General features: G+C 46.5%; 1 protein-coding gene across 1 annotated transcript in view; it reads right to left on the bottom strand.

Moving 5' to 3' along the window:
• Nucleotides 1-18,102, bottom strand: part of LOC144482114 (NACHT, LRR and PYD domains-containing protein 3-like) — a 123,382-nt gene extending 105,280 nt beyond the window's left edge. Inside the window, exons 1-3 of the mRNA XM_078201348.1 lie at nt 17,943-18,102; nt 5,676-5,771; nt 730-896 (exon numbers count right to left, since the gene is read on the bottom strand). Coding sequence (XP_078057474.1) covers nt 730-896; nt 5,676-5,739 — 231 coding nt within the window. The 5' untranslated portion in view covers nt 5,740-5,771; nt 17,943-18,102. The remainder of the gene's footprint in view (nt 1-729; nt 897-5,675; nt 5,772-17,942) is intronic.
• Nucleotides 18,103-22,808: the final 4,706 nt, after the last annotated feature.

Here is a 22,808-nt window from a genome sequence, read left to right as displayed (position 1 = left end):
TAGGAGTATTGACAGGGAGAGAGATCTGGGCGTTCATGTCCACCGATCACTGAAAGTGGCAACGTAGTCAAGAAGGCATACGGCATGCTTGTCTTCATCGGTCAGGATACTGAGTTTAGAAATTGACAGGTCATGCTGCAGCTGCACAGAACCTTAGTTAGGCCTCATTTAGAATATTGTGTATAATTCTGATCACCACAGTCCCAGAAGGATGTGGATGTTTTGGAGAGGGGAGAGAAGAGGCTTACCAGGATGTTGCCTGGTCTGGAGGGTATTAACTCTGAACCCAGATTGCTCTCATTGGAACGACAGAGGTTGAGGAGCGACCAGATCGAAGTTTGCAAGATTATGAGTGGCATTGACAGAGTGCATAGTCAGATGATCTTTTCTCGGGTAGAAAAGTCAAGGACGAGGAGACATAGTTTTCAGGTGTGTGGGGAAATGTTCAGAGGAGGTGTGCGAGGGAAGTATTTTTTTAAACGCAGAGGGTAGTGAATGTCTGGAATGTGCTGCCCGGGGGATGGGGCGGTGATGGAAGCAGGTACAAAAGCGGCATTTAAAGGGCATCTGGATGAATACATGAATAGGATGGGAATGGAAGGATATGGACTCGAAGAGCATATGGTTTTAGTTTAGGCAGGCATCATGATCGGCGCAGGCTTGGAGGGCCGAAGGGCCTATTCCTGTGCTGTACTGTTCTTTGTTCTATCCTGGGTCCCTCCCTCTCACCCGATGGTCTTGTCCAGTGAAAATCCTCTCATATGTTAACGATAAGCTGACTCCATCCACTCCTCCTTCCATCGCCTGTTCTAGTCTGTCCCGGTAGAATTTTGTCAATTGGAACAGTTGGTAATCATCACACTTTGTCAGAAACTGAGGAGTTGTGGAGTTTGGATCTGTAAACACAAATGGACAAAAATAAACACATTTCTGTCAATGAATTCCTATTCATGTTGTTACACTTCACTTTACAGAGAGCAACTAAAGCCTCCTGTGAGCCACATTATCAAACACCTTCTGGGAACACAGAAACATTCAGTGAAAGCATATTTGACCTGACTATAATCACCTTTGTCCTCAATCCATTGCCACCCTTGGTTAACAAGAGTCCATCAATTTCAAATATAAAATCAACATTTTTAAAATTGGTCACTGGGTGTGAGGGTTCCAGGCAAGGCAGGAATTTGTTGTGAATCCTTAATTGTTATTGGAAAGCTGGTGAGACACCGTCTTGAACTGCTGCAATTGACATGGTGCATGTACACTCAGTACTGCTGGGAAGGGAATACCAAAACTTCTGTACAGGAAAAGTGAAGCTGCAGCAATATTGTACCAAATCAGAATGTTGTGTGGATTCAAGGGCAACTTGCAGATGATGGTATCCCCTTGTATCTGCTGCCCTTGTCCTTCTAGGGTTGCAGAGGTCTCGGGCTTGGAAAGTGTTGCTAAAGGAACCTTGGTGAGGTGATGAAATGCACCCTGTAAATGATGCATATTGCTATCACTTGCATCGGTGGCAAAGAGAATGAGGTGGTGGATGGGTGGTGTCAATCAATTGAGCTACTTTGTCCTGGGTGGTGTAGAGCTTTGAGTGTTCATGGAGCCACAGTTAACAAATTGCAAATTTTCCAGTTGTGCCTTGTACGTTGTAGACTTTGGAGAGACAGTGAGAATGTGTTTAAGGTAGATTGAGAAGAGAAAGGGTTAAAATTGGGATGCGTAACTAGGAATCAGTTGAGGGATAAACTGGTTATGGAAAGGGCCTGAGGTGAGGGCGACAAGGCTCACCGAAACTAATGATCACGTTAAAGAAACTGCGAATCGGTAATTGTGGTTCTGGCTTCGGAGGGCAGGGCCTTACCGATTGGCCTTTTGTTCTTGAACGTAATCTAATCAAAATGTAACAATACAGCTATGCCCTTATTGGCTAACAGAAGTATGTTATATGTAGTGTATAACTGAAACTGTTTTTTAAGCCAGACAGAGAATCACGGCCCCATGCTTATGAGCATGGTCGAGCGATCTCTCCTCCGATGCAATAATGAAGGTTTGCGGAGAAACCTGTGTCTCATCAGTTTTTGATCCGACTTCCGAAAGCAAATTCCACAACAGGAGATGACTTACTCTCCAAAGAATGCCCCGCATCTGACCTGGCACTGTATTTATATGGCTAATCCAGTTCAGTTTCAGGTCAAAGTCACGGTGACCAATTGTGAGGTATGGAAATACCTCTGGCATTGGAATGGGCAGGGGAGCGGCTACCAAACCTGTAACTGCTGGGGCAGGGGAGTTTGCAGCAGGTTGCTTCTTGACGGGTCAGAGCCAGAAAGGCTGTGCCTGTGCGAATACACACAGCGCATGTGCAGAATTGGAAACACAAAATTACAGGACAACAATCATCCTGGCAGCAGACAACCCAGGGATACAGGGCTCAAAAATAGGACAGTGCAGAAAATCTGGATGTTTGATTACCCTGGTCAAAAACAATCTCCAGAATGTCAAGAATGGCCAATTCAGTGATGGTAATGCCGAACTGACTGTCAGACGCAGATGGTTAGATTCTCTCTTGTTAGAAATCATCATTCCTTGGCATTGAATAGCACAAATGCTGCATGCCATTTTGATCAGCTGGACAACTCAGAGGCAGGATATCCTTTCTGATGGCAGCTTAAGTCTTGCCCTGACCCACTTCATGGTCCTGTGACCCTTACTTTGTTCAGAAAATTCCTTGTCACATGAAGGCAGACACTTAAATTTTCATCCGACACCGCCTTAATGTAGGATTCCGCCTCGATTTAGGCTCGAGTACTAGGCGGCATAGTTAAAATAAGGAGCCCTTTCACAACATGAAAACACACAAGAAATGAAAGCATGAGTAGGCCACCAGTTCCTTCAAGCCTGCCCCGCCATTCATAGAACATAGAACATAGAAAGCCACAGCACAAACAGGCCCTTCGGCCCACAAGTTGCGCCGATCACATCCCCACCTCTAGGCCTATCTATAGCCCTCAATCCCATTAAATCCCATGTACCATCCAGAAGTCTCTTAAAAGACCCCAACGAGTTTGCCTCCACCACCACCGACGTCAGCCGATTCCACTCACCCACCACCCTCTGAGTGAAAAACTTACCCCTGACATCTCCTCTGTACCTACCCCCCAGCACCTTAAACCTGTGTCCTCTCATAGCAACCATTTCAGCCCTTGGAAATAGCCTCTGAGAGTCTACCCTATCCAGACCTCTCAACATCTTGTAAACCTCTATCAGGTCACCTCTCATCCTTCGTCTCTCCAGGGAGAAGAGAACAAGCTCCCTCAACCTATCCTCATAAGGCATGCCCCCCAATCCAGGCAACATCCTTGTAAATCTCCTCTGCACCCTTTCAATGGCTTCAACATCTTTCCTGTAATGAGGTGACCAGAACTGCGCGCAGTACTCCAAGTGGGGTCTAACCAGGGTCCTATAAAGCTGCAGCATTATCTCCCGACTCCTAAACTCAATCCCTCGATTAATGAAGGCCAGTATGCCGTACGCCTTCTTGACCGCATCCTCTACCTGCGAGGCCGATTTAAGAGTCCTATGGACCCGGACCCCAAGGTCCTTCTGATCCTCTACACTGCTAAGAATGGTACCCTTCATATTATACTGCTGCTTCATCCCATTGGATCTGCCAAAATGGATCACCACACACTTATCCGGGTTGAAGTCCATCTGCCACTTCTCCGCCCAGTCTTGCATTCTATCTATGTCTCGCTGCAACTTCTGACATCCCTCCAAACTATCCACAACACCACCTACCTTGGTGTCGTCAGCAAACTTACCAACCCATCTCTCCACTTCCTCATCCAGGTCATTTATGAAAATGACAAACAGCAAGGGTCCCAGAACAGATCCCTGGGGCACTCCACTGGTCACTGACCTCCATGCAGAGAAAGACCCCTCCACAGCCACTCTCTGCCTTCTGCAGGCAAGCCAGTTCTGGATCCACAAGGCAACAGCCCCTTGGATCCCATGCCCTCTCACTTTCTCAAGAAGTCTTGCATGGGGGACCTTATCGAACGCCTTGCTGAAGTCCATATAGACCACATCCACCGCTCTTCCTTCATCAATGTGTTTGGTCACATTTTCAAAGAACTCAACCAGGCTCGTAAGGCACGACCTGCCCTTGACAAAGTACAATCATCGCTGATCGATGCCGGCCTCAACTCCTTTCCTGTGCCATTTCCCCATAGCCCTGCATTCATCCATCGATCAAATATTTATCTACCTCTGCTTTAAATATTTCGCATGATCCAGTCTCCATCCACCTTTGGAGCAGAGAATTCCAGAGATTGACTTTCAGAAGTGAAATTAGGAGAAGATTTCCCACACAGGAACTCTCTTCTGTAAGTTATGCGAGATGTGAGCTGATCTAACTGTCTTTGACATCACGGGAATATTTGACCAATTGTGACATTAGGGAATCCGGGTAGAACTGAAATCAATGAGAATCAGGGAAATCTTTCCACCGGCTGGAGTCACACCGAACAAAAATTGTTGTGGTGGTTGGACGTCAGCCATCTCAGCTCCAAGAGTTCTTCAGTGATGTGTGAGGCCCAAACATCATCATTTGCTTCATGAAAGACTCCCTTTCATCAGAAGGCCAGAAGTGGGGATGCTGACTGATGATTGCACAATGTTCATTTGATTTCATGACTATTCCAATACTGAAGCAGTTCTTACCCATATAATACAAAGAAGACTATACGCATTCATTGGATGCTTAGTGGTAAGCACCCCCCAGTCCCTCTCACCCACAGCACCACCCACCCAGCCCCACCCACCCTGCCCGCTCCCACAGCACCACCCACCCAGCCCCATGCCCCAGTCCCACCCTGCAATCCCAACCACCCACGCAGCCACCCCTTGCAGTTTCACCCACCCAGACTCTGACCCCCCACCCACAGTCCCACAGACCCAGCACCCGCCACTGCACTCCCACCCACCAAGACTCCGATCCCTCCCCCACGTCCCACTCACACAGCCCTCCCACTGCAGTCCCAACTGTCAGGCCCCCTCCCTGCAGTCCCACCCACCGAGCCGCAAGTGCCCCGCACCCATGCACCCACCCAAGCCCTTACTGCCCCCCCCCCCCCGTGCACCCCCACACACCCCCCTCAGTCCCTCACTCTGGCACACCCCTCCACTCAGTGCCTCACTCCCACCTCTCCCCCCCCGCCCCCCGCCACTCAGTGCCTCACTCCCACTCACTAATCGCTCCATTCGCAGCGAATGTTGGGGAGATCCAGCCCCACTGCAGTTTGCCCCACCCAGAGATACCTTTGCTTCTTTCTCACACGAGCCTTCAGCACGCTGTTCACTGTGCCACCAATCATGGTTTGTTTCTCCCAATCACAGTATAATAGTCGACAAATCAGCAGCAATGGGAGAGAGAAATTACCTCTGATTGGAGGATCAGCTCCAAGCAGAATCCTAAATTGAAACTCAGCTGTTTTACAACAATTTAGAAACTGTCTCCGCTGCCGCGTAGAGGAGCTTTGCGGGTCACACGCGGTCCCCTCGGGCCGAACCTTGGATCAACCTGCTCTAGATGGTCACTCTCTCCCACTTTCCACTCAGTCCCTGTTTGAGCTGCAGACAGGATAGAAATTATGTTTGTATTTTTGTGATCCTACCTGTGTCCATTCTAATTTTTGATGAAGCTGTTGGATATTCTCCTCTGTTTGAACCTTCAGCCATGATATTGACAGGCCTTGCCTGATTCGGAGACTCTGTAATGAGGATAAAATCAATGTCAGGATCAGATGTAAGTATTGAAATCAGAAGCAGGGCGTTGAGATCTTTACTAATATGCAAGATATATTTCAGAATATTACAGTCTCATATATGTTACCGTGATATTAGTAACAGTTGTTTCACAAAGTACCAGTTGCCATCATCACGTCCGTTGAAAAATCGTTTTCCCTTTCAATCCTATACCCAATTTCCAGTTTCCACTTTGCTCTCCAAAGTCATTGAAAATGTTGTTACCTCCCAAATCCATGGCCATTTTTGCAGGAGTACCTTGCAGCCAAGTTTGAACCTGCCATTGCTCTTGAAATGACAACTGCTATCCTACCCGACTCTGACAAAAGTCAATGCAGTATCTTCATTCACCCAACTGCAGCCTTTTGCATCCTTGACCATGTTATCCTTCTCCAACTCCTCCCTCTTGTCGTGCAGCTGAGTGGAAATGCATCAAAGGCCCCTGGTTCAATTCTTATGTTACTTTCCATCCAGAGAATCAGTGACAATGCTTTCTCTTGCCACTCCCACATCATTCTCTCTATCATTGGCCCTCTTCTATTTCTCATCAACATGCTGCCCCTCGGTAACCTGGCAGCAGGTTCAACATGAAAACTGCTGATATCCAGCTCTACATTCTCACTGCTCTGAAACTCTGCTTCCTGAATCCTGACTAACTCACACCACGTCTCAGTTCATTCACCCGAGTTCACCAACTCTCACTGTCTCACAGCCTGACAACAGCTCAATTTTAAAATGCTCAAACTTGCTTTTCAATCTCTCCATGGCCCCTCTCTTTCTATTCATGCAGCCTACAGCAGCCCTAGAAGCCAGCGACATCTCTACCTTGCCCAATCTGACAAGTTGTGTATCTCGAGGATAATTTGCCCACAATTCAGGCCAATTCCTGAGCTCTGGAATTCCCTCCCGAAGCCTCTCGGCTGCTTTACTTTTCCCTCTTCTCAGATTCACCTTAAAAAGATGAACAATCTGACTAAAATTAGTCATCTGCCCAGCAACCCCTTCGAATGTTTTATGTATTTGTTTTCCCACTGAATTTTTCTCTTGTCGAGTGTTTTGGGATGTTTTGCCACGTTAAAGCTACTATACAATTGCATGTGGCTCCATATTCTCCACTCGTGTGGATGTGCCAGTGTCTGTGTCCCTATGCCTGTATCCCTAATCAAACTCAGCTGATGTCCTCTGCTTTCTCCAATATGGAAATGGAAAAGTGATTCAGAGATTTAATTTCTTCAAAATAGATTTGGTAATTACTCAACAGCAATAATTCACAACCAAGGTTTAAAACCAACAATGTAAAATACAGTTACCCATTTCACTCTTAATCTCATACAACAACTCATATTTCCACTGTGTCTGATTTTGTAAAACAATATCCCAAAGCACAAATTCATTCTCCCTGATGGTTCCCTTCAATTTGACACTAAATTTACAATATCATTCTAGCGAGGCTCTGTAATACACATCTGGTCATCTGAACAGATCCGGATTTATTCCTCATCCGCCCCAATGACCCGGCCTCGCCCACACAGCGCCAGCATCAGTTATTGGGTGAAGCCACAGTGACTTTCAAGAGGACCCCAGAAATTTCTCAGTGCATGGAAATGGCTGCAATGCAAAAGATATCCAGAAGACCAATGGTGGTGCGCAGGAGGGGGCACTGCATCAAGTAACAAAAGAGGCAGCAAGAAGAAAGGTGAAAGCAATAGAATGTGTCAGGTGTTGAGGGACACACTATGTGGATCATTGCAAATGTTTTGATGCTGTTCGTCACCACTGCAACAAAAAAGGGGCGTTTAACGAAGAGCTGCAAAGATGCTAAGAGCAAGTCGAAGGTGGAGCAAGGGAATTCAAATTTGAAATAGCATCAGTCAGCTACACATCACCTGGAAAGCTCAGAGCAGATACAGGAGCAAAGGATTCCATATAATTCCATAAGACTTCGGGTAGTAATGGATAAGGACAAGAGTGGCCCTCGGTTCAATGGGACGAGGGCCAAATACATCCAAATTCGACAGGAACAGGGGAATGTGGATTGGGAGCGGCTCTGAGGTCAATTCCACGTCTGGCATGTGGGAAGCTTTTAAAGGCCAACTGATTGATATGCAGGACATGCCTGACCTGGAAAAATGAAGGATGGAAATGCCAGAATTCGGGAACCGTGGATGACAAGGTAAATTGTAAGCTCAGTCAAAAAGAAAAGATACAACAGGTCGAGGCAAATAAAAACCTGACCAAGTCTCTGAGGAATGTAGAGAAAATAGGAAGGAACTTAAACGCCAAATTAGGAGGGCTAAAAGGGGCTATAAAACGTTCTTAGCAAACAGGGAGAAGGAGAATCCCAAGACTTTTATGCATGTATTCGGAGTAAGAGGGTAGCCCAAGATGGAGTAGGCCCACTCATGGGCAATAGAGGGAAGTTATGCGTGGAGTCACAGGAAGGCGGTGAGATCCTTAATGAGTACTTTGTATCCGTATTCATCAAGGAGATGGGCGTGAAGGATGTTGAGGCCAAGGATAGGTGCGTGAACACTCTAGGGAATGTCAAAATATCGAATAAGGAAGTAGTAGGTATCCTAAATTACATTAAGGTAGACAAGTCCCCGGGGCCAGATGGGATCAACCCCAGTTTACTGTGGGAGGAATGAAATAGGGGAGTAAAAAGATAACTTCACATCTTCTTTAACCACAGGCAAGGTTCCAGAGGACTGGAGAATAGCCATTGTTGATCCCTTGTTTCAGAAAGAAAGCAGGCATAATCCAGGAAATCAAGGGTTGGTGAGCCTAACGTCTGTGGTGGAGAAGCTTTTGGTGAGGATTTGTGCACATTTGGAAGAAATTGACTCGCTTATGTCAGGCAGCATGGTTTTGTAGGGGGAAGTCATGTCTCACCAACTTGATTGACGTTTTTGAAGAAGTGACAAAGATAATTGATGAGGGAAGGGCTGTGGATGTAGTTTATATGGACTGTAGTAAGGCATTTGACAAGATCCAACATGGCAGACTGGTACAACAACTGAAATCACAAGGAATCGGGTGGGCTGGCTAGATGGAAACAGAACTGGCTTGGTGACAGAAGACAGAGGGCAGGATGTTACGGCTGCGCTCGTCCCCAAAACGTAAAATCCAACCCAAGGTCAACGGACCTTTCCATGGTCCACCCCTCGGCTTTCCGATTCCCATGGTGGGTGGAACGGGAAAAGTCGCACCAGAGAGCAGCAGGGAAAGGGTATTTTTTCAGAATGGTGACCTGTAGCTCGTAGTGTTCTGCAGAGATCAGTGCTGGGACCTATTTTGTTTGGAGGAAAACATGGGTGTTCTGATTAGTAAGTTTGCGGGTGACACGAAGATTGGTGGAGAGGGTAATGGTGCTGAGTTTACAACAGGATATGGATAGATTGGAGATTTGGGCACAGAAATGGCAAATGAAATTTAATCTGGACGAATGCGAGGTAGTGCATTTTGGAGGATCAAGTTTATGTGTGAATTGTACAGTAAATGGCAGAACCCTTTGGAACATTAAGACACAGAGGCATCTAGGCGTGCAGGTCCACAGTTCCCTAAAAGTGGCAACACAGGTGTTCACAGTTATTAAGAAGACATATGGCCAGGGCATTGAGTACAAGCGTTGGCAAATCATGTTGCAGCTAAAAAAAAACCTTGGTTCGGCCGCATGTGGAGTATTGCATGCAGTCTGGTCGCCACACTACCAGAAAGATGTGGAAGCTTTGCAGAGCACAAATAAGGTTCACCAGAATGTTGCCTAGTCTCAAGGGTGTTGGCTATGTTGAGAATTTGAATAAACGAGGATTGTTTTCAATGGACAGCCAGAGGCTGAGTGGAGACCTGATAGAGGTTTAGAAACTTATGAGATGCATAGACATGGTGCATATTCAGCAGCGTTTTCCCAGGGTGCAAGTGTCAATAAAAGGGTTCAAGGTGAGAGAGGGTAAGTTTAAGGGAGATGTGCAGGGGAAGTTTTTCACGCAGATTGGGTGGCACCTGGAACATGCTGCCAGAGGCGGTGGTTGATGCAGGAACATTAGCAACATTTAAGAGGCATCTGGATGGGTTCATGAATAGGGAGGGAATAGAGGGACACAGACCGAGTAAGGGCAGAAGGGTTTTTCAGTTCATTTAGTGCATCATAATCGGCACAGGCTTGGAGGGCCGAAGGGCGTGTTCTTGTGCTGTACTTTTCTTTGCTGTAGGAGCACTCTTACAACATGTTTAATGTGAGTGAGGGGCATGTGAAACCTATCTATGCAATAGCAGAGGTCGGTGGAAAACAAACCAAGATGGTGATGGACACGGGAGCCTCTGCATCTGTAATCAGTGAAAGGACCAACAAGACAACTTGGGACTCTAACAAGGCGCCAGCCCTTACTCAGACAGGGATCCAACTTCAGATGTACACCGGAGAGTCCATACCATTACTTCAGGTGTTCGAAATGGACATTGCACTCAACAGAAAAGAAGAACACATGTCCGATAGGGCATGGCTGGCTCAGTAAAATTCTGTCGAACTGGGATAAAATAAAGCACACAAAGGTGACAGAGGACGTCATTCAGAAATATCCTGAGATTTTCCAGATGAACTGGGCACATTGCGTGACTCGAAAGTGAAGTTGTTTGTTGATCCACAGGCTATCCTCCTCGCTTTTTCAAGTACAGGACAGGGCCCTACACCATGAAAGGTAAAGTGGAGGAGGAGTTTGCAGCCACTCGATGAGTCCATTCAGTTGGGGAGCAGCAAATATCCCTGTTATTAAAAATGATGATACTGTGCGTACACGTGATTACCTGGAGGCCTGGAGTTTCTGTTTTCAAACCGTGCTGGGAACAATGGATAATCTGTGACAAGGTTTTCCTCCTGTCGCAGTTCATTTTTATGACATCTAATTACAGGGAAAACTGAGGAGGAACACCTCAGCACCCTGAATCAAGTGTTAGAGTCTTCAGAGGCAGGATTGCGGCCTAACCAAGGTTTTATATAGCTGCAACATGATTTCCCAGCTCTTGTACTCAGTGTTATTCCAGGCACAATTTGTGGAATATCCAGGTCGCAAAATCATCGTGCAGCGTTCATCACTTGTGGAGGAAAAAAGCTCCAGATCCCAATCATGTGTCCGAGCTCAGGTCATTTTTGGGTTTGGTAACTATTACGGGAAGTTTTTGCCAGGCCTTACAGCAGTGTTGGGACCACTGTATATACTGCTTCACAAAGAAACCAAATGAAAGTGGGGGGTCAGCATAAAAGAAAGCTTTCAAGGATGTGAAGGCTCTGCTGCAATTAGCTAATCTGCTCGGTCACTTTGAACAAGAGAGGAACTCATTCCATCATGCAATGCCTCATCCTACGGTGTTGGGGCAGAACTCCCTCATCTGATGGAGAACAGTCAGAGCAAGCCATTGGCTTTGCATCTCATACGCTGACAGAAGCTGAGAAAGGATATTCTCAGTCAGACAAGGGAGGTGTAGCCATCGATTTCGCGGTGAAACATTTTCATCAGTATCTTTGTGGTCTCTCAGTCACCATATGCACAGACCATAAGGCATTGATGATTCTTTTAGTGAATCCAAGCGCATTCCCCCCAAGGCCTCAGTGAGAATACAGCACTGGGCTCTCACACTGTCACCAAACCAGTATAACATCGTGATCAAGGCTGGCAGGGAATGACAATGCAAACGCAGACACAGACACATGTAGTCTTCCTTTACCAATGTGCCGACCACAGGAAGAAAATGCTGCTGTGGCAAGGACTGCCAGTGGACTCTGCTTTTGGAGTGGATGACAGACATTCCTGTTTGGATTCTCAACCTACTCCTACACCCATAAATCCACATCAACTTTATATGCTGCTTCCTTTGATCCGACACAATCCTTGCTTTGTTTCCATGAGTCATGATTGGAACACATTCCTTTCTGGGTTTCAGATTGTATTGCTATTGTAAACTATGTATTAATTCTATAAATTTTAGCCATTGTCTGACAGCTGTCATATCTTTAAACATAGTTTTCCAGTCCACCAAATTCAATTTGATCCTCACACCTTCAGAGTTTCTTTTGTTTTAATTTAATGCCCTACTTTCTAATGCATCTTGATCACTTTCAAACTTAAATGTAAAATTCTATCATGAATTATACTGTGAATGGCAGAACCCTTGGGTACATTAGCATATCTAGGGATCTAGGCGTGCAGGTCCACAGTTCCTTAAATGTGGCGACACACGGTGATTAAGAAAGCATATGCTATGCTTGCCTTCATCAGCCAGGGCACTGAGTACAAGAGCTGGGAAATCATGTTGCAGCTATATAAAACCTTGGTGAGGCCGCATTTGGAGTATTGTGTGCAGTTCTGGTCACCACACTCCCAGCAGGACCTGGAGTTTTGAGAGAGTGCAAAGAAGGTTCACCAGCACGAGTGTGTTCATTATGAGTAGAGATTGAATGAACGAGGATTGTTTACACTGGAAAGATGGAGGCTGAGCAGAGACCAGATAGAGGTCTACAAAATTATGAGGGGCATAGACAGGATGGATAGACAGAGGCCTTTTGCAAAGGTGGAAGTGTCAATTACAAGAGGGCACAGGTCCAAGGAGAGAGGGGGAAAGTTTAAGTGAGATGTGCAGGCAAACCTTTTCACGCACAGAGTGGTGGGTGCCTGGAATGCACTGCCTGAGGGAGGTGGTGGAAGCAGGCAGATCGAGTAAGGGCTGAAGGGTTTTTTTTGTTTCGTTAGGGCATCATGATCGGCACAGGCTTGGAGAGCCGAAGGGCCCTGTCCTGTTCTGTACTTTTCTTTGTTCATTGTCATGATAACACTTTCTGAAAGACTCATTTACAAGATTATTCATTAACACATTCAGTCTGTTTTTCGATTCCCTAGTTGGTTCTTCAATATAATATTCTAGAACATAGCTCAGTATACTTTCAAAGAATTCATTCCCCACAACATTACTAATTAGGTTTCACTGAGTCTCGATGTAGATTGATTACTGCATTACCCTTCTTAAACACACTTCAAACTTCCTGACGTGCCTGAGATTCACATTCCATCTGCTGCTGGGTGACCTACAAACACTTCAAACCAATGGATTTTGCCCCTGGCTGTTTCTTAGGGTCACCCAACTGATTTTACACTTCGATCTTCAAGAACTAAAGGTCACCTCTGACTACACGACTAAAGCCCTCTTTAATGAACATAATTGCGCCACCATCTGCTTCCATGTTTAGCCTTGCTGCTTTGTCACTTGCCATCTCAGTTTCGAACTTCCTTGCCTGTCTGCAAGAGTGTCTCTCTCTCCACCTCTCTGCTTTTCCTTTTCTCCTTCATTCTTGTCTTTCTCTGTTTGTCCTGGTCTCCCTCTCCTTCTGCCTTGCATATCTGAATGTTTTTGTCTATCTCCAGAATCCCGCCTCTCACATGGTGATCCCCTCGCCTGGCCCCCACCCATCCGATTTCTCTCCACTGGTTGGTGTCCGTACCTCTGAGATCAGTCAGATTGTTACCCTGGCAACAGAGGAAATCCATCAGCAAATATAACTGAAAACGAAAATAACAAAACCACCATCACACACCCTCAGTTCAGTTAAGAGGAAGATTAACCCCAAACATCGAACATAGAACATAGAAAGCCACAGCACAAACAGGCCCTTCGGCCCACAAGTTGCGCCGATCACATCCCCACCTCTAGGCCTATCTATAGCCCTCAATCCCATTAAATCCCATGTACTCATCCAGAAGTCTCTTAAAAGACCCCAACGAGTTTGCCTCCACCACCACCGACGTCAGCCGATTCCACTCACCCACCACCCTCTGAGTGAAAAACTTACCCCTGACATCTCCTCTGTACCTACCCCCCCAGCATCTTAAACCTGTGTCCTCTCGTAGCAACCATTTCAGCCCTTGGAAATAGCCTCTGAGAGTCTACCCTATCCAGAGCTCTCAACATCTTGTAAACCTCTATCAGGTCACCTCTCATCCTTCGTCTCTCCAGGGAGAAGAGACCAAGCTCCCTCAACCTATCCTCATAAGGCATGCCCCCCAATCCAGGCAACATCCTTGTAAATCTCCTCTGCACCCTTTCAATGGCTTCAACATCTTTCCTGTAATGAGGTGACCAGAACTGCGCGCAGTACTCCAAGTGGGGTCTAACCAGGGTCCTATAAAGCTGCAGCATTATCTCCTGACTCCTAAACTCAATCCCTCGATTAATGAAGGCCAGTACGCCGTACGCCTTCTTGACCGCATCCTCCACCTGCGAGGCCGATTTAAGAGTCCTATGGACCCGGACCCCAAGGTCCTTCTGATCCTCTACACTGCTAAGAATGGTACCCTTCATATTATACTGCTGCTTCATCCCATTGGATCTGCCAAAATGGATCACCACACACTTATCCGGGTTGAAGTCCATCTGCCACTTCTCCGCCCAGTCTTGCATTCTATCTATGTCTCGCTGCAACTTCTGACATCCCTCCAAACTATCCACAACACCACCTACCTTGGTGTCGTCAGCAAACTTACCAACCCATCCCTCCACTTCCTCATCCAGGTCATTTATGAAAATGACAAACAGCAAGGGTCCCAGAACAGATCCCTGGGGCACTCCACTGGTCACTGACCTCCATGCAGAGAAAGACCCCTCCACAGCCACTCTCTGCCTTCTGCAGGCAAGCCAGTTCTGGATCCACAAGGCAACAGCCCCTTGGATCCCATGCCCTCTCACTTTCTCAAGAAGTCTTGCATGGGGGACCTTATCGAACGCCTTGCTGAAGTCCATATAGACCACATCCACCGCTCTTCCTTCGTCAATGTGTTTGGTCACATTTTCAAAGAACTCAACCAGGCTCGTAAGGCACGACAAAGCCGTGCTGACTACTTTTGATCATACTAAACTCCTCGAGATGATCATAAATCCTGTCTCTCAGGGTCCTCTCCATCAACTTACCAACCACTGAGGTTAGACTCACCGGTCGGTAATTTCCCGGGCTGTCCCTGTTCCCTTTCTTGAATATAGGGACCACATCTGCAATCCTCCAATCCTCCGGAACCTCTCCCGTCTCCATCGACGATGCAAAGATCATCGCCAAAGGCTCCGCAATCTCCTCCCTCGCCTCCCACAGTAACCTGGGGTACATCCCATCCGGTCCCGGCGACTTACCAACCTTGATGCCATTCAATAGTTCCAACACATCCTCTTTCTTTATGTCCACATGCTCGATCCTTTCTGTCCACCGCAAACCAGCAGTACAACCACCCAGATCCCTTTCCACCGTGAATACCGAGGTAAAGTATTCATTAAGCAGCTCCGCCATTTCTACCGGTTCCGCACAAACTTTTCCCCCTTCACCTTTTAAGGGTCCTATGCCTTCACATCTCATCCTTTTACTCTTGACATATTTGTAGAAAGCCTTGGGATTCTCCTTAATCTTACCCGCCAAGGCCTTCTCATGACCCCTTCTCGCTCTCCTAATTTCCTTCTTAAGCTCCTTCCTCCATCCCGTATACTCCTCTAAATCCTTAACACCTCCTAGCTCTCTGGACCTTCTGTACGCCTCTCTTTTCTTATTCACCAGGTTCATCACAACCTTCGTGCACCACAGTTCCCGTACCCTACCAACACCCCCCTGTCTCATCGGAACGTTGTCATGCAGAGCTCCAGACAAACATTCCTTGAAAATCCTCCACTTTCCTTCGGTACTTTTCCCCAAGAATGCCTCCTTCCAATTTACCCGTCTAATTTCCTCCCTGATGACACTGTATTTCCCTTTACTCCAGAGAAACACTTTCCTAGCCTGCCTGATCCTATCTCTTTCCAATGCTATCGTGAAGGAGATAGAATTATGATCGCTATCCCCAAGATGCTCACCCACCGAGAGATCCTCCACCTGTCCAGGTTCATTAGCCAGCACCAGATCAAGTACAGCCTCTCCTCTAGTAGGCTTATCCACATACTGTGTCAGGAAACTCTCCTGGACACACCTAACAAACTCCTCTCCATCCAAACCCCTAGCCCTAGGGATATTCCAATCTATGTTTGGGAAATTAAAATCTCCCATCACGACAACTCTGTTATTCCTACATCTCTCCAGGATCTGTTTCCCCATCTGCTCCTCAACATCTCTGTTACTATTGGGCGGCCTATAGAAAACACCCAGTAACGTTACCGACCCCTTCCTGTTCCTAACCTCCACCCACAGAGACTCCGTAGTCAATCCCTCCACGGCGTCCACCTTCTCTACAGCCGTGACACTATCCCTGATCAACAGTGCCACTCCCCCACCTCTCTTGCCTCCCTCCCTGTCCTTCCTGAAACATCTAAAACCCGGCACCTGAAGCACCCAGTCCTGTCCCTGAGACATCCAAGTCTCCGTAATGGCCACCACATCACAATTCGAAGCAGCAATCCACGCTCTAAGCTCATCCACTTTATTCACTACACTCCTGGCATTAAAATAGACACATCTCAGACCTTCAGCCTGAGCACTTCCCTTCTCCATCACTCGTCTAACCTCCCTCTTACCCTGTTTACATTCCTTATCTATTTGCGAGCTAACCTCCTCGCTCTCAGTCCCCTCATTTCGATTCCCTCCCCCCAACCTTTCTAGTTTAAAGTCTCTCCAGTAGCCTTAGCCAACCTTCCCGCCAGGATATTGGTCCCCCTGGGATTCAAGTGCCACCCGTCTTTTTTAAACAGGTCACACCTGCCCCTAAAGAGGTCCCAATGATCCAAGTACCCAAATCCTTGTCCCTTGCTCCAGTCCCTCAGCCACGCATTCATTCTCCACCGATTCCTGTTCTCACTCTCCCGCGGCACAGGCAGCAATCCCGAGATTACTACCTTTGCATTCCTCTTTCTCAGCTGTCTACCTAACTCCCTATATTCTCTTTTCATGACCCCTTCCCTCTTCCTACCTATGTCAGCAGTACCTACATGCATCACGACCTTCGGCTCCTCTCCCTCCCCCTTCAGGATTTCTGGGACTCGACCAGAGACATCCCGGACCCCTGCACCAGGGAGGCAAACCACCATCCGAGAGTCCCGTCTGTGTCCGCAAAAACGCCTATCTGACCCCCTCACCGTCGAGTCCCCAATTAGCACTACCCTCCTTTCCTTACCCTTTTGCACTACTGGGCCAGGCTCAGCTCCAGAGACACTGCCACCGCTGCTTCCCCCAGGTGGGCTGTCCACCCCAGTAGTACTCAGACAGGAGTACTTATTATTAAGGGGCACATCCACCGGGGTGCTCACCATCAACCGAGCTTTCTCCTTCCTCACTGTTACCCAGTTACCCTCCTCCCGTGGTCCCGGTGTGACCACCTGCCGATAGCTCCTGTCAATGACCTCCTCACTATCCCTAACCCGGCGAAGGTCCTCGAGCTGCAATTCCAGTTCCCTAACATGGTCCCTTAGGAACCGCAGCTCAACACACCCAGCACAGATATGGTCGTCCGGGAGGCTAGGAGCCTCCAGGACCTCCCACATCCTACATTGGGAACAACATACTGGCCTCACACTCATAATTGCCCCTTTAAACACACAGGGAAAAAAAAAGTGAATGAAAATTTTAAACTTACCTTTCCTCCTCCTGTTTTCTCCAAAGCCCTGCTCTCACTGGGTCTTTTTTTTAGGTTAGAGGAGGAGGGAGGGTGGGATACTCTACAAGTGTAGAGTATCGGGATTCCTCTCTGTTCCAATTTATTGGGGGAAAAAAAATCTCTCTCTCCCAGACCTCCCTGCGCGACCACTTCCGGGTTTAGATATTTTTAAAGAAAAAACCCGCGAAAAAGTAAGTTAAAAATAACAGCGCTTACCCGCAGCACTCCTCTCGCGAATCTTTCCCTCTCTGCTGCACTTCCAAGACGCAATGAGTCAAACAGTTCATTTTAAATTAATACTGAAGCTGCGATTCCAATATTGCACAACTGATATAACAAGGCCGAACACTGCGGTTTTATTAAATTAAAGTTTGAGACAAAAACTGATCCGCTTGACAGTAAATAACACTTTATATCCGAGATAACTGGACTCAGTGCTCAGACTCTCCATACCTCTCACTCAGCATTTCTGACCTCACCTTGTAACCTTTCTGCACTGTCTACAGGACCAGAATAAATGCAACTTTCTCTCACCTTCCTCTCCAGAAAATATACGGAAGTTCTTTCAATCTCAAGGTCTCTCTCTGGTTGGCACTCTCACAATCCTGTGCTGGTTCACCTCTTAGTCCCGCAGTCCACACTCCTTGCTTACTTCCAGCTGTGGATTTTCTCAATCAATCCAGCATTCACCGGAGATCTGATTAAAGCAGGAGTGAAAAAAAAAGTGACAAATAGTGCCAGGTGAACGAGAACGACAATTTTCTCACTCCCAGGTCAGCCCATAAACCAGACCCGAAAGAAAGATTCAATAAGACTGTTGGAAATGTTTCAATTAGAATGACAGTTTCCTCAATCCTGGGACAGTCCATCTAGTGAAGCGAACAGGGAATTTCAATAGGAGTGTTGGAAATGTTTAAATTACTGTATTTTCATTGGACACATGAATGAAGGTTACAAAATGTCTCATCAGACTATCCTAATTTTCAATCTGGGGTTTCATAAAATCCCGAGATTTAAGAAGGGGTTTATTTCACCCATCGAGTCTGCCCCGATGACAATTCCACCCAGACCCTATTCCAGTAACCCCACATATTTACTCTGCTCATCCCCTGACATTCGGCTCAATTTAGCATGGCCAATCAACCTGGCAAGGAAGGTGGAGTCCCAAAAGAAGACCCAGAAGAAGAACCAGGATTCTGTGCAAACAGAAAGAGCATTTAAGACCGATGATCCAGTCCATGTGAGGAACTTCAAGGACGGCGTCCATTGGACCCCCAATATTATAACAGAAAAGACAGGGCTCATGTTGTACAAAGTCCAAGTGCAGGTCAAGATTATCAGGAAGCACCTGAACCATCACCAGAATAGAGAACCTATGTCAGTACAGGCGTCAGTACCAGTCACATGCATGGCCACTGCCAGCGACGAGCCATAAATGGGGATCGAACACACGCTGGCCCCTCCAAGTGATTTGATTTATTGTCATATGCATTGAGATACAGTGAATAGTATTGTTTCTTGCTCGCTATACAGACAAAGCATATTGTTCATAGAGAATGAAAGGAAAGAGTACAGAATGTACTGTTACAGACATAGCGAGGGTGTAGAGAAAGATCAACTTAATGCGAGGTCGGTCCATTCAAAAGTCTGATGGCAGCAGGGAAGAAGCTGTTTTTGAATCGGTTGGTACATGTCCTCAGACTTTTATATACTTTTCCCAACGGAAGAAGGGGGAGGAGGGAATGTCTGGGGTGCGTGGTGTCCTTTATTATGCTGACTGCTTTGCTGACGCAGCACGAAGTGTAGACAGTGTCAGTGGCTGGGAGGCTGGTTTGCGTTTTGGGATTGGGCTACATTCACGACTGTTTGTAGTTTATTGCAGTCTTGGACAACGTAGGAGCCATACCAAGCTGTGATACAACCAGAAAAAATGATTTCTATGGTGCATCGGTAAAAGTTGGTGAGAGTTATAGCGGATATGCCAGATTTCCTTAGTCTCCTGCTACGGACTCCGACATGGAAGTGCAGAAGTCCAGTGCCCCTGGTGAAGCGAGGCCTCAAAAGGAGCCAGATCGGTGACTTTGCCACACTTTCTCCAGAAGCAAAGGTCCCCCATCCACTTCACACCCACTGATCTGGTCCGACCTCCAGCTGACCCAAGGCCGATCACTAAACAGCAGAAAGGATGCTTGCTGGTGGGGGTGCAGGGGAATAAATTGAATTGGGGGGGGGGAGAGAGGGATTTTATGATGGCCCTGGGGAATCATCAATAGATCTCTGCTGGACCTCTTTTCCTCTGAGTATCAGCTCCCCTAGGGAAGGAGCAGCTGGTGGGGGAGGGGGCGAGGTGAGGGAAGGGTGAGGGGGCTTTAAAATCATTTGGCTCCACACAGGCCAGCAGTTGTAGACTCAGGGCTTATTTGCACTCTATAGCAGTCGAATGGCACTCAACTGCCGCTGTAAATAAATGGGTGTATGGTGATGGAAAACTGGCCTTGGTAAGATTACTACACCTTGATATTATTTATTTTCATGGATATTAAAATGGTTTAAAACTCAATCAGCAGGCTCTGATATCTACACTGGCTTTTTGTGAGAACAAGGTTAAAGTTTTCTCACTCTGACATATTCTTCCTTCAATCATTTATCTCATTCCCTTGAAGGATGTCGGGGTGGGTTCTGAACCAGAACAGATTCAAACCATCCCCTCCCAGTTTAACGCACTGTTTGATCTAACAATTCAATCCTGATGGTACCACAAGTAACCCGCTGTGTTACTGAACGTGTATTTGTTTACTAACCATCTATCTTTCAGAATATGAACAGTGCTTTCTTTCCTTTAACATGATTTATTATCATTTTAATGAATGGAATTGACAGGAACTTACAGAGTAAGACAACAAAATGGGGGCAGAATATTAAATTATACCCAATGCTAATTCATTCTCAGAAATATAACCAGTTGAACTAGTCTATCAGCAGCTCAGTCCCTGCATCTCAGGTATTAACCAAACAATACAGCTCAGCTCCATCTGGAGCCATTGTGGATGTAATTCAAAGCTGAACACTGTGAGTTCCAACTAACCTCATTATACTGGCCTGTAAAAACTTATTCAAACTGAATCTAACATTTGCTGATTTCTGTATCAAGAATCAGTCTCAGCATGACCATCCGTCATTCATTTCCTACTCGATTCAAATCTGTCGCTTTTAAATCTAAAGTGTATTATCTCACATTGTGCCCCAAGAAGCTCCTTCCACAATCTCGTCACTCTGTCTGTGGAGACCCTGTGCTCCCTGTCCCTGGTTAATCGCATCACCTCTTATTCAAAATGAGAGGGTGGTGGAGAATAGAAACAAGTTGAGCTGTGAGGGTCCCAGTGTTGAATAAACTGTTTCTCAGTTACTGTCTGAGCTCATAGTTAGATAACAGCTACAGCCGCAAAGGATGGATTCTCTGAGGGGAGCTCACAGTTAGATAATAGCTATAACTGCAAAGGATGGATTCACTGCAGGGAGTGGAGGAGAAACATCTCCCTGGGAGGCAACACATTTAAATGTGAGGAAGAAAGAGATACTTCACAATCAGTTCAGAAACTACATTCCCACTTGACCTCAATCACACCGGCTTTACTGTCACTGTGCATATCCTGCCTTTGTTAATTCACTGCAGCCTGGTTATCTCAGTAGAAATCATACCAATCATCTGAGCTGACCCTGTTTATAATACCTGTGTCTGAGTTTCACCCTCTGGTAAAAGCTGTTATGAGATATTTAGAGATTCTATTTATAGGAGAGAGAAACCAATTGAACCAGTTTGACAAGTCTGCACCCAATTCAGCTGGAAGCAAAGTTTAAGGCTGGTTAGAAAGGTTATCATTTCCAATTCAGTAAATGCCGTGAATTTCTATCTGTAACATTACAAAAAGTCACAGTGTTCATCTGATATTTTGACTTTTAACCAAACACTTGAGAGTGTGTTCATTACCCGAGTATTGGTTGTGGCAGGGAAATGCAGACTGTGCAGCTAAACTGTATGTTGAGGGCATGATGTGGAGATGCCGGCGTTGGACTGGGGTAAACACTGTAAGAAGTCTCACAACACCAGGTTAATGTCCAACATGTTTATTTGGTAGCAAAAGCCACTAGTTTTCGAAGTGCTGCTCCTTCGTCAGGTAAGTGGGAGTTCTGTTTGCAAACAGGGCATATAAAGACACAAACTCAATTTACAAAATAATGATTGGAATGCGAGCTTTTACAGTTAATCAAGTCTTGAAGGTACAGACAATGTGAGTGGAGACAGGGTTAAGCACAGGGTTAAAGAGATGTGTATTGTCTCCTGCCAGGACAGTTAGTGAGATTTTGCAAGCCCAGGCGAGTCGTGGGGGTTACAGATAGAACATAGAACATAGAACATAGAACATTACAGCGCAGAACAGGCCCTTCGGCCCACGATGTTGCACCGACCAGTTAAAAAAAAAAAACTGTGACCCTCCAACCTAAACCAATTTCTTTTCGTCCATGAACCTATCTACGGATCTCTTAAACGCCCCCAAACTAGGCGCATTTACTACTGATGCTGGCAGGGCATTCCAATCCCTCACCACCCTCTGGGTAAAGAACCTACCCCTGACATCGGTTCTATAACTACCCCCCCTCAATTTAAAGCCATGCCCCCTCGTGCTGGATTTCTCCATCAGAGGAAAAAGGCTATCACTATCCACCCTATCTAAACCTCTAATCATCTTATATGTTTCAATAAGATCCCCTCTTAGCCGCCGCCTTTCCAGCGAAAACAATCCCAAATCCCTCAGCCTCTCCTCATAGGATCTCCCCTCCATACCAGGCAACATCCTGGTAAACCTCCTCTGCACCCTCTCCAAAGCCTCCACATCCTTCCTGTAATGTGGGGACCAGAACTGCACACAGTACTCCAAGTGCGGCCGCACCAGAGTTGTGTACAGTTGCAACATAACGCTACGACTCCTAAATTCAATCCCCCTACCAATAAACGCCAAGACACCATATGCCTTCTTAACAACCTTATCTACTTGATTCCCAACTTTCAGGGATCTATGCACACATACACCTAGATCCCTCTGCTCCTCCACACTATTCAAAGTCCTCCCGTTAGCCCTATACTCAACACATCTGTTATTCCTACCAAAGTGAATTACCTCACACTTCTCCGCATTAAACTCCATCCGCCACCTCTCGGCCCAACTTTGCAACCTGTCTAAGTCTTCCTGCAAACTACGACACCCTTCCTCACTGTCTACCACACCACCGACTTTGGTGTCATCATCAAATTTGCTAATCCACCCAACTATACCCTCATCCAGATCATTAATAAATATTACAAACAGCAGTGGCCCCAAAACAGATCCCTGAGGTACACCA

This window comes from Mustelus asterias (genome assembly GCF_964213995.1).
Source record: "Mustelus asterias chromosome 26 unlocalized genomic scaffold, sMusAst1.hap1.1 SUPER_26_unloc_18, whole genome shotgun sequence".
Classification (NCBI taxonomy): domain Eukaryota; kingdom Metazoa; phylum Chordata; class Chondrichthyes; order Carcharhiniformes; family Triakidae; genus Mustelus; species Mustelus asterias.
Note: the sequence above shows the minus strand (reverse complement) of the source record. Positions and strands in the feature narration are given on the sequence as shown.